The sequence below is a fragment of the Eretmochelys imbricata genome, chromosome 13, assembly GCF_965152235.1.
Source record: "Eretmochelys imbricata isolate rEreImb1 chromosome 13, rEreImb1.hap1, whole genome shotgun sequence".
Taxonomy (NCBI): Eukaryota; Metazoa; Chordata; order Testudines; family Cheloniidae; genus Eretmochelys; species Eretmochelys imbricata.
This window is the reverse complement of record NC_135584.1, coordinates 19,398,672-19,419,754: the sequence shown is the minus strand read 5'-3', so window position 1 is coordinate 19,419,754 and position 21,083 is coordinate 19,398,672. Positions and strand designations below refer to the sequence as shown.

At 47.3% G+C, this 21,083-nt stretch overlaps 1 protein-coding gene across 1 annotated transcript in view; it reads left to right on the top strand.

Annotated features, from left to right (window-relative positions):
• The window catches only part of JPH2 (junctophilin 2), a 59,315-nt gene that overhangs the window by 9,258 nt on the left and 28,974 nt on the right, over window positions 1-21,083 (top strand). The window contains exon 2 of the mRNA XM_077832215.1: window positions 4,509-5,292. Within this exon, the coding sequence (XP_077688341.1) occupies window positions 4,509-5,292 (784 nt within the window). The remainder of the gene's footprint in view (window positions 1-4,508; window positions 5,293-21,083) is intronic.

Sequence of the window (21,083 nt, the reverse complement as noted above, 5' to 3'; positions counted from 1 at the left end):
CTTTACAGGGAATCCCTGTTTGTCCAGAAACGTGCTGTGAGTTCAGTCAAGGGCTTTCAGTGCCTCATCTTCTCTGCCTGCTCGGTCTGGGGTTTGTGCTCAGGCGCCGTCTACATGGGGCATTTAGCCGTGTGAGCTTAACAGTTTGAAACAAATTCGTTTTTAACAAGAGTGGGCTGGGAAGAGTGGTCAGTGTCAAAACCAGCTTAAACTGACTGTAGAATCACGGGCCAGCTGATCTATATGTAAATCGAGCAGGCTGAACCATTCTAAACCAGCTCTAAAGTGATTCAGTGAACACGCTTAAAGACCCAGAGTGGGATTTTCAAAAGTGCCTATAGGAGTTAGGCACACATTGACAGTCGGTAGGAGATGGGCACCTAATTGGGTGCTTAAAAATCTCGCCCCTCCAGTATGCACAGGTGCTTACAGAACATGGGTGGGAGGTGGCATTGCCTAGTGGTCAGAGCAAGTTGTAGCCATCAGGGGATCTCGTCAGTGGCGTTCATGTTCTGCCTCTGCCATGGACTCACTGTGTGACCTTGGGTGAGTTGCTTAAACTCTCTGGGCCTCAGAGACTTGCTAGAATTCAGTTTTAAGTTAGTTAATATTGAACCAATATTGAATGGAGTCTTCTATCCTTAAGGCATTGAAAGAGGCTGAAGGTCACTAATGTCCTACAGAAAGGTCTCTAATGTCATTCCATATTATGTGTCAGCTCTGCTTTCAGGCTGCAACCCCAGCACAAGCAGAAACAAAGCAGTTGAGTTCCAGGGCCATCCATACACAGAATGTGAACTTATTTATAGATGAGTAATAAAACTTGGTAAAGGATCATTGTCACCATTTTACAGAGGGTCAGAGAAGGGGTCAAATTATGTGCCCAAGCCCCACAGCTGGTGAGTGGCCAAGCAGGGAATGGAAACCAGGTCTCTTGACTCCCAATCCATGCCGTACCCACTAGACCATGCTGTCTCTTTTCTAAAGCAGTTTCTCCAAACCATGAAGAGAATTTTGCCATGGTAGGTTGTTTCCTTTCGGCAGGTGGCCACTTCACACCCCAACTCTTAGTTCTAACTGAACCCTTTGTTTAGCTGCCTCAACAGAGAAAGCAAATGCTAAGTGAAGATTAGATTCCCCTTTTCCCACCATCTGTAGTTCTCCTAGCTCAGGGTTGAGGTGTTCAGGCACTGTGCTGAGGAGTACAATGTGAGAACGTAGATAGCTGGAGAGAGGCACATGGTGGGGAGGGATTCGTGGCTGCTGCTGCACCTGGGCACGTCTTCTGTTCCCTGTTGGAGTGTGTAAGTTGACACCCTGCTGACAGATTCAAAGAGGATTTCAATGAAACCAGCATCTTGAGAGTAAAGATTATTTGGCAGAACTGGCCAGGGAGACCGTAAAATGTTCACTCCCATTATTGCCAAAGAAGGAATCAGAAACCATCTCCTGGGCAGGACCATCTTGGGTTTGACGACTAGATTGTGGAATTTAATTTCTTGGAACTTGGCTGATCCTTCCCTTTGGGTGAGAGCTGGAGAGGGGAGGGAGGGAAAGTTAATGGAATTGACACACATGCTGTCATCAGCCTCACCTGATGCTAGTTAATTAAGCACTGGTTCCATGGTCTGCAGAGGATCATGCAGTAACTGACGTTGTGGCAGGGAGGATGCTTTCTGTGTCCTTCTCTGCATAGGGTTTGCTTCTCTAAGGGTGACCGTACTCTGCCACCTGCCAGTAAATCACTGACGCTGTATCTTGTCCCAATTTAATAGAAAGCGGCCCATTTAGAACAGATGCCCATAAAAATGTCCCCTGCACAGCTGGCCATTTGCCCGTGAGAAACTGAGCCCTTAGGAGGGGCGAGTGGTCATGCTTTGCAACGGTATTTAACATCAGCACTGCATTAGCACCTTTCATGGGCTGACCGAGGGCAGCGTGGTGCAGGGGTCCGTGGTCTGCGCTGTGGTCTGCAGATTTCAGAAGGGGATGGCCCATTCTGGACTCTCAGCGATGGCTGGAGGCAGAGCTGAATGCTGCTTTTGTCTTTGGTGGTTTGCCAGTTACTGAGGCAACCGTATCAACAGAGTAAGGGAAATCCAGGGAGAGAGGGATTCTGGTGTGAGTAGAATTAGCATTCTGGGGTATTGATCGGGCAGGAAACAGGTTCCCCCTTGGGAAACCTCCAAAGCAGCCACAGCAGTGAAACTGCTTCTTTCCGATCGCTCTGTATTGAGGCTCCACAATGATATTCCTGCCCCAACACAAAAAGCAAAGGTTTTCCCTGTAGCCCATGCTACCCTTCTCTAGTGCCCTTCCGAGGGTGGATCTTGACATTAGGAAATTAAACTTCACTCACATCCCGGGGAACTGTGGCACAGGAACTGAAGAGACTTCCCCAAAGTCTAGAGAAGAGAAGGTTGACTGGGGGACGTAACAGTCTTCAGATATAGAAAAGGTCATTTCAAAGAGGATGGTGATCAGTTGTTCTTCATATCTGCCGAGGGCAGCCCGAGAAGTAAATTGGCTTAGTTCGCTGCAAGGGTGATTTAGGTTGGACGTTAGAAAAACGTTCTAACTATAAGGATAGGTAAGCTCTGGAACAGGATACCTAGACTGTGGAATCCCCAACCCTGGAGGTTTTGAAGAACAGGTTAGACAAACACCTGCCAACGAGGGGCTAGGTATACCCTGCCTCAGTGTGTGGGGATGGACTAGTGATCTCTTGAGATCACTTCCAGCCCCACATTTCTATGATTCGATGACAGTAGCTTGCCCAAGGGGCAGTTTGACTCCACACTGAGGTAATGAGTGAGGGGTGGCTGCAGTCCACACTGTGTTCCCACCACCGCAGACCCACCTGCTGATGAATTGCTAAGTCAGTTCTGCTCTGAATGGGTGGCTCACGGCAGCCTTTTGAACTCTGCACAGCAGAGGGCATCTTTTCAAATGGCTGGAGGCAAACTGGCGGGCAGGAGGGACATTTTAACTCCCCAGCGGAATCATTTTGGGTTGAATGTATCCAGACCTTTGTAAATGAAGGGACCACAAGTAAGGGCCTCCATGGTTGTCCAGTAAGAGCTCCTAGCAACTTGATCCAAAGCCCACTGAAACTAATGGGAGTGTGATTTCAATAGGGTTTGGGTCAGGCCTCTAATCACCTGGCACTGCCAAGCAGAGAGCTGCTTTTGGGAAGCTGGCCTCCCAGGCCAGTAGAAGCTGGGAGCGCTAGGGAGGCAGCCTGCTCACTCCTGACTGGGAAGGCAGCCCTTGGTGTAACTTTTGATGAGCCCCGTTCTGTCCCCTTCCACATGGGGATGCTGAGGGGGTCACCCTGAGCTCTCCTCAGCCAGAGGGAAGCTTAGTGTAATGCAAATCCTTCAAAGGGGGAGGGGAAGGGAGAGGGTGTCCTGCAAACATCCCAAACTTGGGTCAGTGCTGGAGGGCCTCTGAGGTGTGGCTGCCTCTCTTTTCTACCTATCCCTAAAGCTCGGAGCTTTATCCGTCAGAACAATAGGTTATGGGCTTTGTTCTGGGAACAGTGAAGGGCAGCGTATTCAAGTTTGCAGGAATTGCTCTCCAAGACAGACACTTTTAGACTTGTCTCCTAGAGTCTCCCTGGCGTTTTGAGGACAGCTTTGGTCTATCTAGATGCTTCTTTGGGCCCAGCCATATTAGTATCTGAGCACCTCACAATCTTTTAATGTATTTAGCCCCTCAACACCCCTGTGAAGTAGGAGGGTGTTGTTATCTCTGTTATTCAGATGAGGAACTCAGGCTGAGTGACTTGCCCAGGGACTCACAGGAGGAGCCGAAAATAGGCCACAAGATCATCCTTCTTCCCAATCTTCAGTTAACTTCCCATCTCTGCTAGGCAGCCCAATGTGTGGATGGTCCCTGGGGAGATCACGTTCACTGTGTACAACATTAGCCATTTTCACCGTATGCAGTATTAGTGGTGGACAATAATGTGAATCTCCAAGAGCGGAGCAAGGAAGTGGACTGGAAGGGGCTGTCATGATGCTAGAGAAGAACTGTTTACATCGCTGACTGTGCACACACAGAGAACAAATACCATGGCAATCAGCCATCAGGTGCAGAACACACAACCTAAAATTCCAGAAATGTTGGGGCCAGATTCTGTTCCCAGTCACGCTCATGTAAATCCAGAGTGTGTGCATTAGAGTGATTTTGGGTTTACAACTGGTGTAATTAGAGCAGAATTGGGTGAGCTAATGGAGAACACCCGCTGCGTGTCAGGGCAAGGAATATGGCTTGCATCTGTTCTCCAGGCCGCCTGCCTCTAGGGGCTGTGACATTTGCAAACTGATAATCACTTGTGCAGCTCTGACCTTTCCCTCCCAGCAGAGGGCAGCAGCTGGTGCCCAGGCATGAGGGCAGCCGTTATGTCATGCGGTGGTTTGATTTGCTGTGCTTGTTCTTTGTATTGAGGCATCGGTTTAAAAAATAAGTGCCGTGCTTAATGAGGTCCTTGTTCTTGCCTTTAGGAACGTACCAGGGCCAGTTCACCAATGGCATGCGCCATGGATACGGCGTCCGTCAGAGTGTCCCATACGGCATGGCGTCTGTGGTCCGCTCCCCTCTCCGAACCTCTCTGTCTTCCCTCCGTAGCGAGCACAGCAACGGCACCTTGCCACAGCAGGACTCGCCGGCGGGCAGCCCAGAAAGCATCCTCATGTCACCCACTATCACTCGGGGAGGCTTTGCCCTCAGTCTGTATGCCAATGCTGGAGCCAGCAAGCCGAAGAAAGGGGGCCTCTTCAGACGGGGCTCTCTGCTGGGGAAGCTAAAGAAATCGGAGTCCAAAACCTCCCTGGCCAGCCAGAAGAGCCGAGTCAGCTTCCTCAAGAGCGAGAGCGGCATCAGCTCTGCTGCCAGCGATGCCACCTCCACCGTCAGCTTGGGCGAAGGGGCGGAAGGGGAGGAGTTCCCGCCCTTCGAATCTGACATCGACGCCACCACCACGGAGTCCTACATGGGCGAGTGGAAGAACGACAAGCGCTCGGGCTTCGGGGTGAGCGAGAGGTCAAGTGGCCTGAAGTACGAGGGCGAGTGGCTGGACAACGTGCGGCATGGCTATGGCTGCACCACCCTGCCAGATGGCAAGAAGGAGGAAGGCAAATACCGGCAGAACATCCTGATCAAAGGCATGAAGAAGAGGGTGATACCACTGAAGAGCTCCAAGATCAGGCAAAAAGTGGACAGGAGCATGGAAGGAGCTCAGAGGGCCGCAGCCATCGCCCGGCAGAAGGCTGAGATTGCAGCCTCCAGGTAGGAGCTCCAGCTCTAACAAAGGCACACCAGGTTTCATTACTGATTGTGTTGTTTGTTTGCAGTTTTATAGAAGAGTAGCTAGGAATCTTGCTTTTCACAGAGCAGAGCTCCCTGCAGCTGAGCGATATGTTGGAGCATGCAGCCAAGCTATCTTCGGCGTCTGTTTGGCTCCCACTACTGTAGGATCTAGCACCTCACTATCTGGGTATCTTCACTACACCCCTGTGGGTTAGGGGACCGCTGTTATCCCCATTTCACAGATGAAGAGCTGAGACACTAAGTGGCTTGCCCAAGGTCACACAGGAAAGTCTGTGGTAGAGGAGGGACTTGAACCCATATCTCCAGGGTCTTGGACTAATGCTCTAACCTCTGAACCATGCTTCTTCTCTGCTGCATACAGTTGCTTGCACTGATCAGTTAAAACCCTTGCAGCTGATGGGACAGACTTGGGGGGCGAGGAAGAAAGATTGGCCATGGTCTGAGCATCTCGCAGCTCAATTAATTAGGTCCCATGAGCCTTTCAGGTTTCTCTGTTGCCACCCCCCAAATCTAACAGAGGCCAGACCTAGGGGATTGGGGAAGGCTACCAAGCCACTAACACTAACCTCAACAGGACAGGAAAGGATGGGGTGGCTGGGCCAGCTCTTTAGCTGGTGTAAATTCGCATGGCTCTGTTGACATCCAGTGAGACAATGCCAGCTGAGAATCTGGTCCACTGTGTGAAACATCAACACCTTAATAGATGCCAATACTCTTAAGCATTTATAGAAATGTTTGGAGATAACAACGTAGGGAGGAACCTTTAGTCCCCAGTGAAACACATTGGAGCAGGTGGATTTTTTATTACTAGGGCAGAATGAAAAATAGTCTGTTTTGGCTACAATAAATCAGGACAGCCTTCTGCATAGGGACAGTATGGCATCTGGGTGACACCTCCTTTATTAAGAGAAAAACCCAACAACAAAACCACCACTACAGAAACATTCCGTCTTACAGTAGAGTCATTGCAGGATATGGGGTCTATAATGAACAATAGTGCAGCAGCTGCTGTTGGTCTTCTCATGAGGGCTTTCCATCTGTTGGGCACATAGTCGCATCTTGGTCACATTGGGCTACAAACAGAACATCTCAGCATTTCCTGAGAAGTGTGTGCTGAAGCCTGGTTTCCACTCCTTCCCCTCACACAGTGCCACCAGGGTTCAGGGCATGTAGTGATTTGGGGGAACAAGGTTATTGTCATAACCTAATTTTAGCAAGCAAAACAAAGTCAAGGGCTAAAGCCAGGTTCTGCCTGGATTTCACCACTCAGGAGGCAGGTCCCTGAGTTGGGAACCATACTGAATAGTGGGAGATGGCAGATGGTGCAATGAGTTCCACTGCTAGTCCGTGTACCACTCCAGAGACCGGGGACCTGCTCCAGTGATCTATTTGCATTCACCCAGGTTTTTGAATGATTTACCAGGATTCATGTGCCACGAGGCAGAAGTCAACTAAACTCTGCTACTGACAGCTTGGAAACTGTTCTCTCAGCTCAGACTGCTTTAAGATACTTTGGAAAGTAATGATATGAAATACTTTGGTTAGGTTCTCTCTGCTTTGCCTATGCACTAAGAATATTTTGTCAAATGGCTGCAGGTTGTATGTAAATGCTTCTGACTCTTTGCTTAAAGCAACCCTGGCTAGTAGCTCAGGCCGTAAACTTAGGCTTGTATTAAAAAAGAAAAAGATGGGGCTTGCAAAACCTCAGAGAATAGAAATATTGGCACACATTTAAAATAACTGGGGTTTTTTTAATTGATCTTTCTTCCTGTACTGTTAGAGACCCAAACATAACAGGATGCCACCAAAAGCAGAGAAGAGATGCAAAGTGAAATGGGCTATAAACAGAAGATGGAATTGACCCATCTAGTTTCACCTGACAAGCAGAGTGAAGTGCAAGGGAGCCAGCAGCAGTGGTGAAAAAGTGCATTTAGATTTTTGAAAGTTTGTTCAGCTTTAATGATCAAAAGAGTTATTGGCAATGTAGAATAGGAGGTTTTTATTAAAATATACAGGGCCAGGTGCTTAGGTCTTTACTGAGGGATAGGTTCTGCCACCCTTATGCTAAGTAGTAGCTTACTTTGGTGGTGTCCCTCTGATTTCAGCGTGAGTGATGGTGATGGAACCTAGCCATGAATAAGGACCAAAGGATTTGGCCTTATATATTTAAAAAACCCAAGCTGTTCCTTTTGTATGTTACCAGTTTGATTTCAGTGGCATGAGTAATGTACTATTCAGTGTGAGTGTGGGTGGCAGGATCTGGCACTAGATTTGCACTTGCTCCTTACCCAGGCAAACAGCTATTGAAGTCAATGGGAGTTCGGCCTGGATGTGGCTTGTGGTTCTTTCTTGACTTGTCCCTTTTAACTTTGTTCAGTTTCTCAGGAGATGATTTTTTGAAGACTTTGCCTCATTGCCAGGCAGGTGCGGGGAATACCATCCACCTGGTGAAATACAGCGTGGTGCCTCCATTTAAAAACCATCAAAATCCCTTGGAAGCCAGGCAGATACTTTGCCCGATACTATTTCAGCTCAAAGTTTTGAACCAAGGCTCCTGAGCGAATGTTGAGTTTGGCTGCTTTTAGCGAGCTCGGTTAGTGCAGAGGCTGTCAGAAAAATATCGGCAAGTTTCAATAGAGTGTCTTGGTGGAGACGGTGATGATCAAAATAACAGATCCGTGCTGCTGCCTGAGTTCGCGAGCGGCACTGGGCCATGTTCGTCTTGGCACAAGGCGCTCCCTGTTACATCATCTGGACGGGCCTGGTGCTCTCTTTGTTCCTGCGTGACTTTGTAATGTACTGGAAAAGGCATATTCAAAGAGCAGCAAGGCCATAAATAATGCTGTTAGAGAAGCAAAGCTGATCCCCAAGCACTGGTCAGTTTATATAAGGCCCTTTTTAGTAGACACGATTTACACTTCAAATCCAAAGGAGACTCTGTAGTGTTTTCCATCAGGGGTTGGAATGCGTCCACTGCTCTCACAGGGGCCGGCATCCTCTCTAGTACAGCTTGGAAACCATTTCCTATTAAGGGAACTTTTGAGTCAGAGGAAATAAGGCATTACAACCCTTTTCCTTAATGAGTCCTCCCCTCTCGTGCATGGTGAGACAGTGGATAGATTATCTCTGAGCATGCTTAACTGGTTCTCCAGCTGGGTGCCTACCTAAAACCAAATGTGTGTCGAGGTTCGTGTGCTGCCGTAGTCTGTGCCAGGCAGTGCCAGCCTCACTCCTGCAGTGCCTAGGTTTGCCCTTGTGACAGTTAGCTCAGGGAGCCTGACCCGATACTGAGAGCGCTGCTCTGGCTTCCAACGCCTGCCTGCAAGGAGTTCTGCTTGCAAATTTGTGTTCGAGCGGCTGCAAGGGGAGGACTGGCCCTGCAGGTGATCCAGCCAGGATGTGGGGGTGCAGACGAGGAGTGGGTAGTGACTTAGGAAAGGGGTGAGCAGAGCTTCGTCTTCTGTTCATTTCACAATCAAGTCACAGTTTCAGTGAATTTTTACCTTTGGGGCCATAATTGCTGCCTTTGCTTCGTAAGGGGTTAGCATCCCTACTCACAGTGTCTTTTTTGTTAATGTGTCCCTTCCCCCTCCTTTAATCTCAGCTCTAAGGACTAGAGTAAATCTAATGCTCAGAGTGTTGACTGGAGAAACTCTTGAGCTCTAGCCCTGCCACTGACTTTCTCTGTGACATTGGGCAAGCCACTTGCTCCCTGCCTCAGTCTCCCCACCTGTAAAATGAGTCTCATATCTTTCTGAGGGCGTGAGAACTAGGTGACTAATATTTATAAAGTGCTAGATAATCATTCACCTTCTTCTAACCATAGCGTGTTTTCCCTCTCATCAGTTTTGCCACGGGGCTTCTGGGCACTCTCACAGCTGGAGCTATCTCTCTAGCTAAGGTATTTATGGATATGTCTACACTGCAGTTTGGCACCCATGGCTGGCCCATGCTAGCTGACTCAAGTTCGCGGGGCTTGGGCTAAGGGGCTGTTTAACTGATGTAGACGTTCAGAAACGTGGGCTCAGGTTACAGCCTGAGCTCTGGGACCCTCGCACCTCGCAGGGTTCAAGAGCCTGAGTCCGAATGTCTACACTGCAGTTACACAGCCTCTTAGTTCAAGCTCCAGTCACCTGGCACAGGCCCGCTATGGGTTTTTAATTGCAGTGTAAACATAGCATATGTGGCCCCCATCACCACAGCAGCTGAGCACCTCATAATTCCTAATGTGTTTATCTTCACAGCATTCCTGTGAGGCAAGGCAGTGCTATGATCCCCATTTTACAGATGGGGAATTGGGGCCCAGAGAGACTAAGTGACTTGCCCAAAGTCACCCAGGAAGTCTGTGGGAGCAGGGACTTGAATGCAGGTCTGCCAAGTTCTAGGCTAGCTCCCTATCAACTGGACTATCCTCCCTCATTTGGAGACCTGTCAGGGCCAGGGCTAGTGCTGGCTTCTTGCTACAGCCCTGTCCCAACTCCCTTTCCCTTTCTGTGTCCCACTAGTGACTCCACACCACTGAAGGGACCTTACGCAGTGTTTGGGTGACCTAGACAATCCCCTCCTGGAGTGCATCCCTAAACCATTCTAGAGACAGGAATTGTTTTCAGTATTAAGAGAATTTCCAATCCCTCATCTCCAATCAGAGCTACCCAGAGACTCTCGGTCCCTGGGGAAACCTCCTTATACAGCCAGTAGTGACCTATAACACCCTGACCAAAATCCTCCATCCTAATGCCTACTGTGACCACCTGCTGAAGTAGGAGACCTTGGCATGTCCTGGGAAAAGAACATTCTCATGACTCTAACAGGATAGCTGCACTGACAACAAAGCTGCGTGTGATGAAACGGGAGTTGGCCCCTTGCCTGTATAGGGAAGAAACCACCAGCAGCCACCTCATCTGGGTGTATAGCAGGGCATTTGCCAGTGAGGCAAACTGGGGGAGCCTGGGTAAATGTGCTGATGTTATGAAGGGGGAACATATGGCTCTGCAAATTAAGGGTTGAAATTTGTGGACTACGAAGGAAGTGACATTGGAATTTAGCAGAAATGGGAAGGTGGCTTCAGGGTGGTAAAATAGTTTCTTTAATGCACAAATTCTAGGGTAGTGAAGCTGGGGGATCAAAATACAGAATGAGCCTCTTGAATCACAATATGAAAGTGCATTGAAGTCAATGGAACTGCCTTGCTTACCCCAGGGCAGAATTTAACAGCATAAAACCCTGGTTCCAATTGATGAAAAGTGTCTTGGCTTTTTGGTCCCTATGGAAATGTCTTTAGCTGCATGGTAAGGCTACATGACTCCTCCATTTAGAGGATAGTGCTCATCTTTATATGGGAATGCGAGGGTATTGTTAGGGTTTGGTTACTCAGGCCAAGCAGTCAGATGCTGCAGGAAATCTGAGCATCTGCGTACTTGTACATGATCATGATTTTTCACTGGCTTTTTATACCTCAGGGAGCCATTTAAGTTTAAGATTGAGTTCTGGCCTCCTCTCGGCATTTCCACCATTCAGAAAGGGAAATATCACAAGAAGACCAGTGCTCACTTTTTTTTTGGCCCCGTAAAAGGTTCCTTGAGGCATGCTAAAACCAGTGAGAAATAAACCCAAAATGCTAAAACCTGCCCAAACCCCCAGCTCTTTGCAGCTTTGGCGGCTCAGGCAAGCTGCAGAGGTGTGAAGAAAGAGAAACCCCCACCTATGCCGCACGGTCTGTGTACAAATGTACTTCCACATTCTGACCAAAACCCAAGCCTTTGTTTGGAACATGACAATCTACATGGAACAAGCATTGACAGATCAGGGGACATACATGTAATAGACCACTTTACCCCTGGGTCACACCTCTTCCACATCTCTTGCTGTGAAATGGAGCAGCATCTGTGCAGTGTTTCAAAGGGAGCAGAAACTGGGAGCAGCCCCCTGCTGGCTGTGGATTTTCTCGTGTCTCTGAGCATCTCCAGCCAGAATATGGCACAGTTGAGTGTGTTTTCCTTCCAGAACTATATTGTTTTGGCCCTGACAGGTCCCATTATAGTTCTTTCTGTATTAAGAAAAGGAGTACTTGTGGCACCTTAGAGACTAATCAATTTATCTGAGCATAAGCTTTCGTGAGCTACAGCTCACTTCATCGGATGCATCCGATGAAGTGAGCTGTAGCTCACGAAAGCTCATGCTCAAATAAATTGGTTAGTCTCTAAGGTGCCACAAGTACTCCTTTTCTTTTTGCGAATACAGACTAACACGGCTGTTACTCTGAAACCTTTCTGTATTAGAAATCCAGAAACATTCCCTGTTATGTCACCTCACATTCAGAAATTTTGATTTTCCTTTTCATGATTTTAGTGAAAAATTGTAGAGGTTATGTTCATGTAACCCTGAATGTACTGGCCAAGTGTGGGCAGGCTGTTTGCAGAGTTCTCTCTTGCAGCTTTGTCAGGACACTGCCCTCCCGCCTGCCTGCAACCCTGGCTGTTCCAGTCTGGGATCTGCCACACAGCTCTGCCAGTGTATCTCGTTCAAGACCTACAACAGCCAGTCTAATGAGCAGAGGCTCTCAGTTAAGCCCAGTTAATGTGTTTGTGATGTTGCCAAAGTGTCAAGTGCAAACTAGATTGCCCGTCAAGCTGGCTTGCAACCCAGATGTTTGGTGCAGTGAGGCACAGTATGAATTCACTAATTGCTGTGCACAAACCGACCCTCGTCATTCATCAGTTACTCTAGTCTGGGGGGCTCGTTAAGTGAAAATGTATGATGCAGTGCAGGTAATGTGGCTAAGGAAAGACGACAAATGAGGTCTTGAGATACCACATGGGAAGTTATTTGTCAGTTACCAGTGTACAATGGTTTGCTATAGGACAAGCATCATGTTAGGGGGAGTGAAAAGAAAATACCTTGTAGAGGCAAATGACCAGGTTGTATAACAACCAAGAAGGCACGGTCCTACATGACAAGAAGCTGTACTGGGATGTTTCATTCAAGTGGGAATCACAATGCCAGGGAATGTTGCTCATTCTAAAGAGTGGCCTTTGATTTTCCGTTCTTTGTTCTGTGGGTATGTTCCCCTGTGAACTGGCAGAGTGAGATCCTCTGTATGGGGCATAGTATTAAGGCGAGAGAATAAATTGGTTAGTCTCTAAGGTGCCACAAGGACTCCTTTTCTTTTTGCGAATACAGACTAACACGGCTGTTACTCTGAAACCAGAAATAACTATGTTACACATGCATCTAAGGCCAGTATTTCAGTTTGGGGTGACCCTAGTCAAAGGTGCTCTCCAGGCTGCTAGGTTGCGATTGGAAATCTCCCCTTAGGCCAGCCCGAGATTTGTTGAGTCTGTGCGGTGGAGGCCCCCAAATACACGAGACATCGAGCAGCTGCTGACATGGCTTGTGTGTCAGGCTGGCATTCTGCTTCCCTGAGAAGCTCCTGTTGTTTCTGGTCAGCAGAAACAACTCAGAGCTACTGAGAGCTGTGCAATTAGGAAGGCTGGTGTCTGTGCGGTTACCTGATGGCATCTGTGCTAGAATGCAGGCTATGTGCTAACTTGTCAAGCAGAGGGTAAGTGATCCCTTCGAAAACAGGCAACTGAGGGACAGCTTTCATCTCCTTAAAAATAAAAATCCAAGATGAGGCACAGAGCCTGGCTGCTTTTTGAGGGCCCGAGCCTGGATCTAGGTAAGACTTGAGTGATTCAGCTTGGTTGGTTTTCTGGAGGCCTGAGACCCCCTCAAGTCATTAGCTACAAAGCAGTCCTTACAGTTGCTAACGAGAGTGAATTTCCTTCTTTGCCTAAGAAGACTTTTAAAAGGGCCAGATCTACAATGAAAATTCAGCAAACCCTTCTCACTCTGGGTCACGCTCAGCTCTTCGTGACCCCGTCAAGTCTCTGCAATTTGGTATCTGTGCCAAATGAAATCCTAGCACTTCTTAGCCAACTGGAATGAAAGCAGTGTTTTTTAAAGGGACACTTCCATGTGTTCTGTAATGTGTACACTGTAGCTTTGGCCCTGTCTTTTGAACACCTTGAAAGTTGTATATTGTGTTAACAAATATCCTCTGGAATATATCTGTCATGTGACAGATAGTATTTATTATCACCAGGAAAGCCACGTATGTGACAGCAGGAAGAAATCACTTCCACACTTTACTGATTTATCCATAGCGCCTCACATGGAGGTATCTAAGCACCAGGATTTTTTACTGGAGACAAACACAAACACAAATCAAAATTAGCACAGGTTTATGGTTGGGCTATACAACATCTAAAATCAGTAGGGTATCTGCTATTTGAACATACATTTTTCCACGGCTTTATAACATAGATTCAAAGTGCTTCCACATTGTCCTTTTAATACATAATGGAAAAACTCTCAAGAATACACTGAAATAATTTAAGGAGAGGCCAGGCAGTGTATAAATAGCATAACAGAAATGGGATGAAGTTGCGGGTACAGGAAAACACTCTGGGACTTTCTTTCCCAAAGGCTGGCCTCAATTAAAATTGTGTGTGAGACTCTCTTCTTGCCAGATAAATGGTTTACTCCAAGGTTTTGAATTCTAAATAGCCTTGCTGTCTGTGTTCTGTGGCAGGTTTCAGAGTAACAGCCGTGTTAGTCTGTATTTGCAAAAAGAAAAGGAGTACTCCTTTTCTTTTTGTGTTCTGTGGGGCACTTCTGAGCTCTCCCTTCGACAAACAGAGGCACTTGTCTGCTGAGACGTGAACTGAAACTCTCCTATCGTTTTTCTGAACTATTCTGCCCATTCACATTCTTAAGCAATGTTACTTATATCTCCCTGTGCTCAGCCTTTCAGACTTACATTACCTAGGCAGGAATGAGCATCTCCTTAGGGGACCGTGATGTATGGTGTAAATGACGCACTGAAAACACTGGAGTCAGCAGAGAGTCCCTGACTAAATAAGGGAATGCACAGCAATGGTTTATCAGAGCTACAGGAGAATGCAACAGCTGAGAGCCAAAGCCTGTGACTCTTAGTCAATAAAACTTGAGCCCACTCAGGTGGACCTTAGCTGCATGGGTTCCAGTAATAAAGTACTTGAACTGTCAAGACTTGCTTAAGCCGCATCCAAGAGCCATCATCTATTCTGTCCTGGGGTATTTGAAAGGATTACACCAGCCACTAGAGAAATCAAACAGCAAAAGGAATGGCTCACAGCCTTTCACAAAGCAACTCCATACATAACGTTCAGAATATCTTTGAAAGAGCTGGACCCCCACCTGTGACGTTTGGAGCCAAACTGATGCCTAGTCCTGGAGTATGGACTTCCAATTCAGTCTATGATATAGGCAGCTGATAACTGCAAAGTCTGTACCTGTATGTAAACTTCCCCAAAGTTGGGGACCAAGTGGATCTGGGAGGTTCAGTATTGCCAGCCCCCAAGCATTCAAAACTTACTAGCTGGGCTTCAATATTGTGAGATTTGGCTTTAAAATAATGAGATTTTTAATAACAGTACATTTGGGGTTTATTTTCTTTCCCTTCTGGTTTGTGGGTGTTTAGCATGCAGTCAGGTCATGGTGTAAGCTCTTCTCCACAATGATGAGGGGTAGAAACATACTTTTTGATTATTATTGATGACAGCTAAGTATTCACATAGTGTGTGGTTCAGGCCCATCAGTACTAGGGAGGTTTCCCCAAGTTTAGACAAGGCTCCAGGCCCTTCTGCATTGTTCTGATTTTTGTTCTGATTAATGCTCGCTCCCAGCTTGGGTACCACATGATGGATGTGTATTGAATAGAATTGCGGTCTATCCATGTAACAAGCAGACAATATGGAGGAACTAAAGTGAGCCTGCTTACTAAGGAGAGAATCCCATGCGGAGTGCTACAGAATCCCATGCTGAGTTGCTAAAGTACCGCTCCCAGATAGGGTTGCAAGGGAGCTAGAATAGTTGGGAACAGCATTTACATAGTAACGTGATCAGACCCCGTAAGAAAAAAAAAAGAGTCAACCAAAATAAAGTTCTGTTGCCAGTTACAGTTCCACAGTCAGTGCTCACCGGTCCCCGCTGCTCCCATGAGAGGAGACACAGGTCATGTCACAGCGCACGTTCTCATTCCAGTCCATTTCCACAGTATGAGCAAAGAAACATTGAGAAGGCAGGAGGGAGAGATCATTCCCGGTCCTTTACTTTGCTCCATTGAAGAACCCTTCTCCTTGCCAAGTTGGGTTATGCACAATCCCCGCTAGAGCCCATTAAAGCTTCCCTGAGTATCCATCACTTGAAGCTTTACATTTTCTAAAAGATATCAGCTGGCTCAGCCGAAGTCATTGGGCTTGATGCAGGAATCACTTGGTGGAATTCCCTGGCCTGTGTTACATAGGGAGGTCAGACTCAATCATAATGGTTGCTTCTGGCTTTGAAGTCTATGAATTAGTAAGAGGGGGAGTCACTCCAGGTCTGCAAAAGGCACCCCAAGCTCATGCTGTGCGGGGGAGTAAGTGACTGAACCGTGGAGCCAAACTCAAATCCCTTGCGCAGCAGCATGTTCAGCCTCCACTAATCAGCCAGGCTGTCCACGCGTCCTTTGATCTGGAATCATATGAATGAACATCTCACCTGCTCAGTAGACACAAACACATGGGGAGTTACTGTACATATGGGCAGGGAGATATGAACATACCCGTGACCCACAGGCCTGTAGCCTGTGTGCTACTCCCCAGGACTCTGGGATCATGAATGCAGCGGTTAAGGGAAGCTGCTTGTTCTCTTTCCCAAGTGGGTGTGTGTCTACGCGTCGAGCTAGAGGTGTAATTTCCAGCTTGAGGAAACATACCTGTGCTAATTGTGCTCGAGCTAAAATAGCAGCAAGGCTGCAGCAGCACAAGGGGTGGCAGAGGCTAGCTGCCCAAAGGACGATCCTGTCTGAGGCTCTAGGTATGCACCCAGGGCAGCTAACTGGTCCACGGCTACACTTTATTTTTAGGTAGGTCTCCTCACATTGGAGATTACACCTCCAGCTTGAAGTATCAATGTACCATGAGACAGCTCCGACACCATTAAAATTCCATGTATTTGAAAAGGGTGTGACACTAAATAAAGCCTATTAATTCATCATAAAGTCATAGATCCCTAAACCACCTGCCGTTATTTTAGCACCAGCTGAAGTCTGGGGCCTTAATACATTGGTTTGTGGCTTTTTATAGGCATGCTACAGCTGCACTAGCCCCAGAAATGTTTGTTTCTCTCACATGAAGCAAAACGAGTAATGCTCTTCCTTTTGCATCTGTGGAGCCCTGCACTGTGCATGACGCTATTTGTCTGCATGAGCTGGGCTGCTGAGCACACGTGATCCTATCTGTGCTGTTTGCCAGTGCAAACTCAAGCTCTATGCATATAAAGGAGGGAGCACAAGCACAAAAGGAAGGCTTGCTGAAAATTTGGGCTTCAACAGTCAGGCTGCCAATTTTGGTTGGACATATTCCTGGAGGTTTCATCACATGACATAATCTTTAATTAAAGATTAAGCTTTAATGCCTGCAGACTCCAGGACAATCCCGGAGGGTTGGCAACCCTATTCAACAGCCACAGCATTGAGCTTATTGACCCATCACCAGCCTTCTATAACATATACCCTGAGGGAACCTTTGGCTGCGGAATCACCTGACAAGAGAGTCCTCAGAGATTTTACAGAATCTACTGCCTGAACCGTAGTGGGTTATTGTAGTTCACACTGTCTATTTTGGAGGAAGAGAGCATTTCCACGCTCCTGTTTGCTTTCCTTGCCTCAGATTCTCACGTATCATAACTTCCTTTCCAGGCTGACTCATGTATGCACATAAAATGGGTCTGTCTGCAAAACACGAGGAAAGTCCATTAGCCTGCTAGCATGGATGGAGCCTGGTGCCAAGCACGGGAACGCCTAGAGGAATCAGTTCACTGGTTTTGTCACTAGAGCTGGGAAACAAGAATGGCTGCGGTGGTCATGGGTGGAGTAGCCAGGCCACCTTGGATGTTTTGACATAGATTAATGTGATCTGATAACCTTTGATGTGCATTGAAGAAACATTTTCCACCATTTCCTCGACAACTATCTATAGTAATTGGTCCCTTTCTTTAGAAAGTTCAGCAGAGAGGCCAAGCACTGAATAGGCCACGGAGACTCAGCTCCTTTCTCACCCTGCCTTACAGGTCGTTCCTCCAGGCCAGGGATGAAGAGCATCGGTGGGGAGGAGTGCAGGGGAAGCCTGTCCTGTCACTGCCTGAGAAACACTGGACTGTACTTCTTAGCTCTGGGGGGAGTGTGGGCGATAATACAGACACACACAAGGATGGTGTGGTCTGAAATTTTCTGGTGCTGCTGGGACATTAGCCGCGTTGGCTGGAGTGGGTGTAGTCCTTACCTCTTGTATGTGATGGCTGCAGAAAGCTCCTGCCTCTGTTTTTCCCCGCTGTTGTGTTGCTGAATGGATGTGAATGTCAGACTCTCGGCTGAGGTCAACCTTGCTGGCATCGGGACAGCGCAGGCTGCAATGCTAGGCAGTACGTGCTGCTGGGCTGCTTTTCTCTGGTGCTTCCTCTCACGTCTACTTTTCTATCTCCCCTCCCTGAAGTGACATTTCTCCTAGAGTTTGGGCCACAGTTTGCCTCAAATCGACTGGGAAAAAGACTTTGCAAGGCCATCATGAGTTAAGATTTGGCTGCGTCATTCGGGATTACTAGAGAAGGAAGAATATTTCGATTAGGATCTGTTGAACACCCTACTCCAGTTCTACTCCCCCAAAGTGGCAGATCAGCAATCTAGTGGCCCTTATGACACAGTTTGTGTCCTGGAGCTACTCAGCTGGTCACTTGAGCTTCATGAGCCTGAATTATAGGGGCTGGTTTGGGCTTTTTTTTTAAAACCAAAGAGCGTGGCCCTCCACCTAGCCAAGAACCGCAGGGAAACAATTCTTGTGTTTGCAGAGATGGCGCAGGGCAGTTGTCACTACAAACATGCTGAAAATTAAATCAGAAGAAGGTTGTATTTCTTAAAGAAAAAATGACAAGAAATACTTTGGTATTTGGCAGTACCACTCCCAAACACCAATACCAAGCCCTTATAAAACGCTCCCCGTGTGTCAAAGCACTCTGTAAACTTTAACTGCTCTCTCCTCATCCCCTCACTGTGAAGGAGGTGTCAGGATCCCTGGGGAGACTGAGCCCACAGGTGTCAGAGGGATTCAGCATCAAAGATGAGATTAGAAGTCGGCAGTGTTTGTCTCCTCTCTCAACTGACAGGTTTCAGAGTAGCAGCTGTGTTAGTCTATATACACAAAAAGAAAAGGAGTACTTATGGCACCTTAGAGACTAAGCAATTTATTTGAGCATGAGCTTTCGTGAGCTACAGCTCACTTCATGGCATGCGTCCGATGAAGTGAGCTGTAGCTCACGAAAGCTTATGCTCAGATAAATTGGTTAGTCTCTAAGGTGCCACAAGTCCTCCTTTTTTCTCGACTGAGTGCACTTTCCTAGTCATTACCGAAGGGTTATTCAGTGCGGCTCTGAAGAAGGGCAGAATGTTTTAGTCAGGTTACAGTAGCGTCTGCTTCTTTCTTTTGAATCAGGTTTTGTAAGGAGGGACTGAGACCATCATGGGTTTCTATTCTCCTTTTTGAATCTCGCTTGTATTGGTAGGAGTGAAGAGTTTAAAAGTATTTAGGCACCAATAGATGTAAATAGGTGCCCAGTGGGATTTTCTAAAGCACCTAGGTACCTAATTCCTATTGAAATCAATGGGAGTTGGGCACCTAGGCACTGTTGTAAATCCCACCAGATGCCTGTCTGTATCTTTAGGCACTTCAGTGCCTTTAACAGTCTGGCCATAAGGGACTGCAGTGTTTCTGGAAGGTGCCAGTTGCTCTCAGAAAGTTGAGGTAGCTATGGTCTCGCCTGTAGAATGCCTCTGATTCAGGGTTGGAAGGAAGGATGGCTGCATGATGCTAACTCCCTTCTGGGTGTATGGTAAATGATGCTGCAGGGAGCCTGGTGAATGGAGAGCAGCCCCTTTAAGGAAATCACTTTCACCTCGTTTGTGGACTCTGCAGGCTCATATAAGCTTCACCTGGTGCACTAGTACTGTTTGTGCAGAAAGTAGGGTTGCCTGGGGTGAGGGTGGTTACTGCTGTGTTTGCTGCTATTTTACATCACTAGCTTAAGCTGACCTTAGGCAGGTTCTCTAACATGGGCAGGGGGCGAACATTATGCACCTGAGTGTAGCTGAAGGGGATTTTGTTCCTTGCAGTTTGGCTGGGTGATATTTTGCCACCGGTGCAGCTAAAATACTTTCCATTTGTGTCAACAGTTTCTGAGTGCTCATCCCTGGGCTCCCAGACTTTGCCTTCCTGGTGCCTAATGAGCACAGTCCTGACTCCCAGTGTGTGGGGTTCATTGCTCTTGGTGGCAGTAGTAAATATTCATAGAAGAGCTTTGATGTTCTGGGTGGACTGGGAGGGAAGCTGAGGTTTCCAGGCTCCTCTGATTTCAGACATTTGACGTGGGTGGGTGTGTTCAGAAAGGAAGACCCAGTGTCGTATCTTCCCATCCCTGCCCTTCTCTGTTCTATTGTAGCCCAGGGCCTGTAGAACCATTTTCACTGAATCCCTTGTATTCTACTGCAGGTTTACCATGTCAGTGCGGCTTCTCCTCCAACTGGGTTCTCATAGAGGTTGTCCTGGAATTACTTTACTTGTCTTTTAATTCTAAGGAAATGGAATATCAAAAAGTCCTTGCTGCTCTCACCTGTTTTCCTTTTCCTTTGGTAACCTAGCAGAGAAGTGAGATTCCCTTTGGTTATTTTCACTGACAGTTATTCTGGGAATAAAAGGGTGGAATTTGGGTTAACCTAACCATGCTTTCCAATGCGCCTAGACTGTGAGCCGAAGGACAGATGGTCTTGGGGTTAGGGTACAGGACTGGAGGTCAGGAGAACTGGGTCTACTGCTAGGTCTGCTGCATAGTTCCTGTGTGCCTCAGGTTTCCCATGTGTAAAATGGGGCTGATAATACAGGGGTTGTGTGAGGCTTCGTTCATTAATGTTTGACATGTGAGAAGATTCTATAATCATGAACACCAGAGAAATGCATGTAAGACACTTGATACAAATTGCCTTTTTCAGATCTTCCCCAGAACTGAGTCTTTATCTAAAACACAGACTAGCCGCTGCTTCTGTAGAATCAAAGCCACAGGTGTTGATATATTTTTGGCCTAGCACATTTTTAAACTGAGAAGGATTTCATCTTCCAAAGGCATTTGCACACAGCCCTGTCAGTTTTCCAGATCCCTCATCTCAAGAGGAAAAATACAGGGAAATCAAAGTGTGGCTTCACCCTGAAAAGTGACTGTAAAAATGTCAGCTGCTTGATGGACAGAACTGCTATGTATGTGTATACGGCCACAGCCACTGCGCTTCTGACAAACAGGAGATTTTTCTTTTTTTATTCCAGTTAGCCCTGCCGAGCCTCTACACACAGGACAGGGAGCTGGATTCTATTCCTTCACGTGCACTGTCAACAGAATTGTGTACTGAGTTTCAATCAGTGACTCTTGGGCAAAACCACAGAAGACGATGCGGGGCAGAGGTGTCACTGAGGGGCTATATTTACTGCACAACCTTTCTGACTGGTGGTGATACTGTGAGGGAGATAACCCAGAACGGCACGAAATTCCACAGTCTGTGTTATGCAGGAGGTCGGACTAGCCGATCATAATGGTCCCTGCTGGACTTAAAATCTGTGAATTTTGAC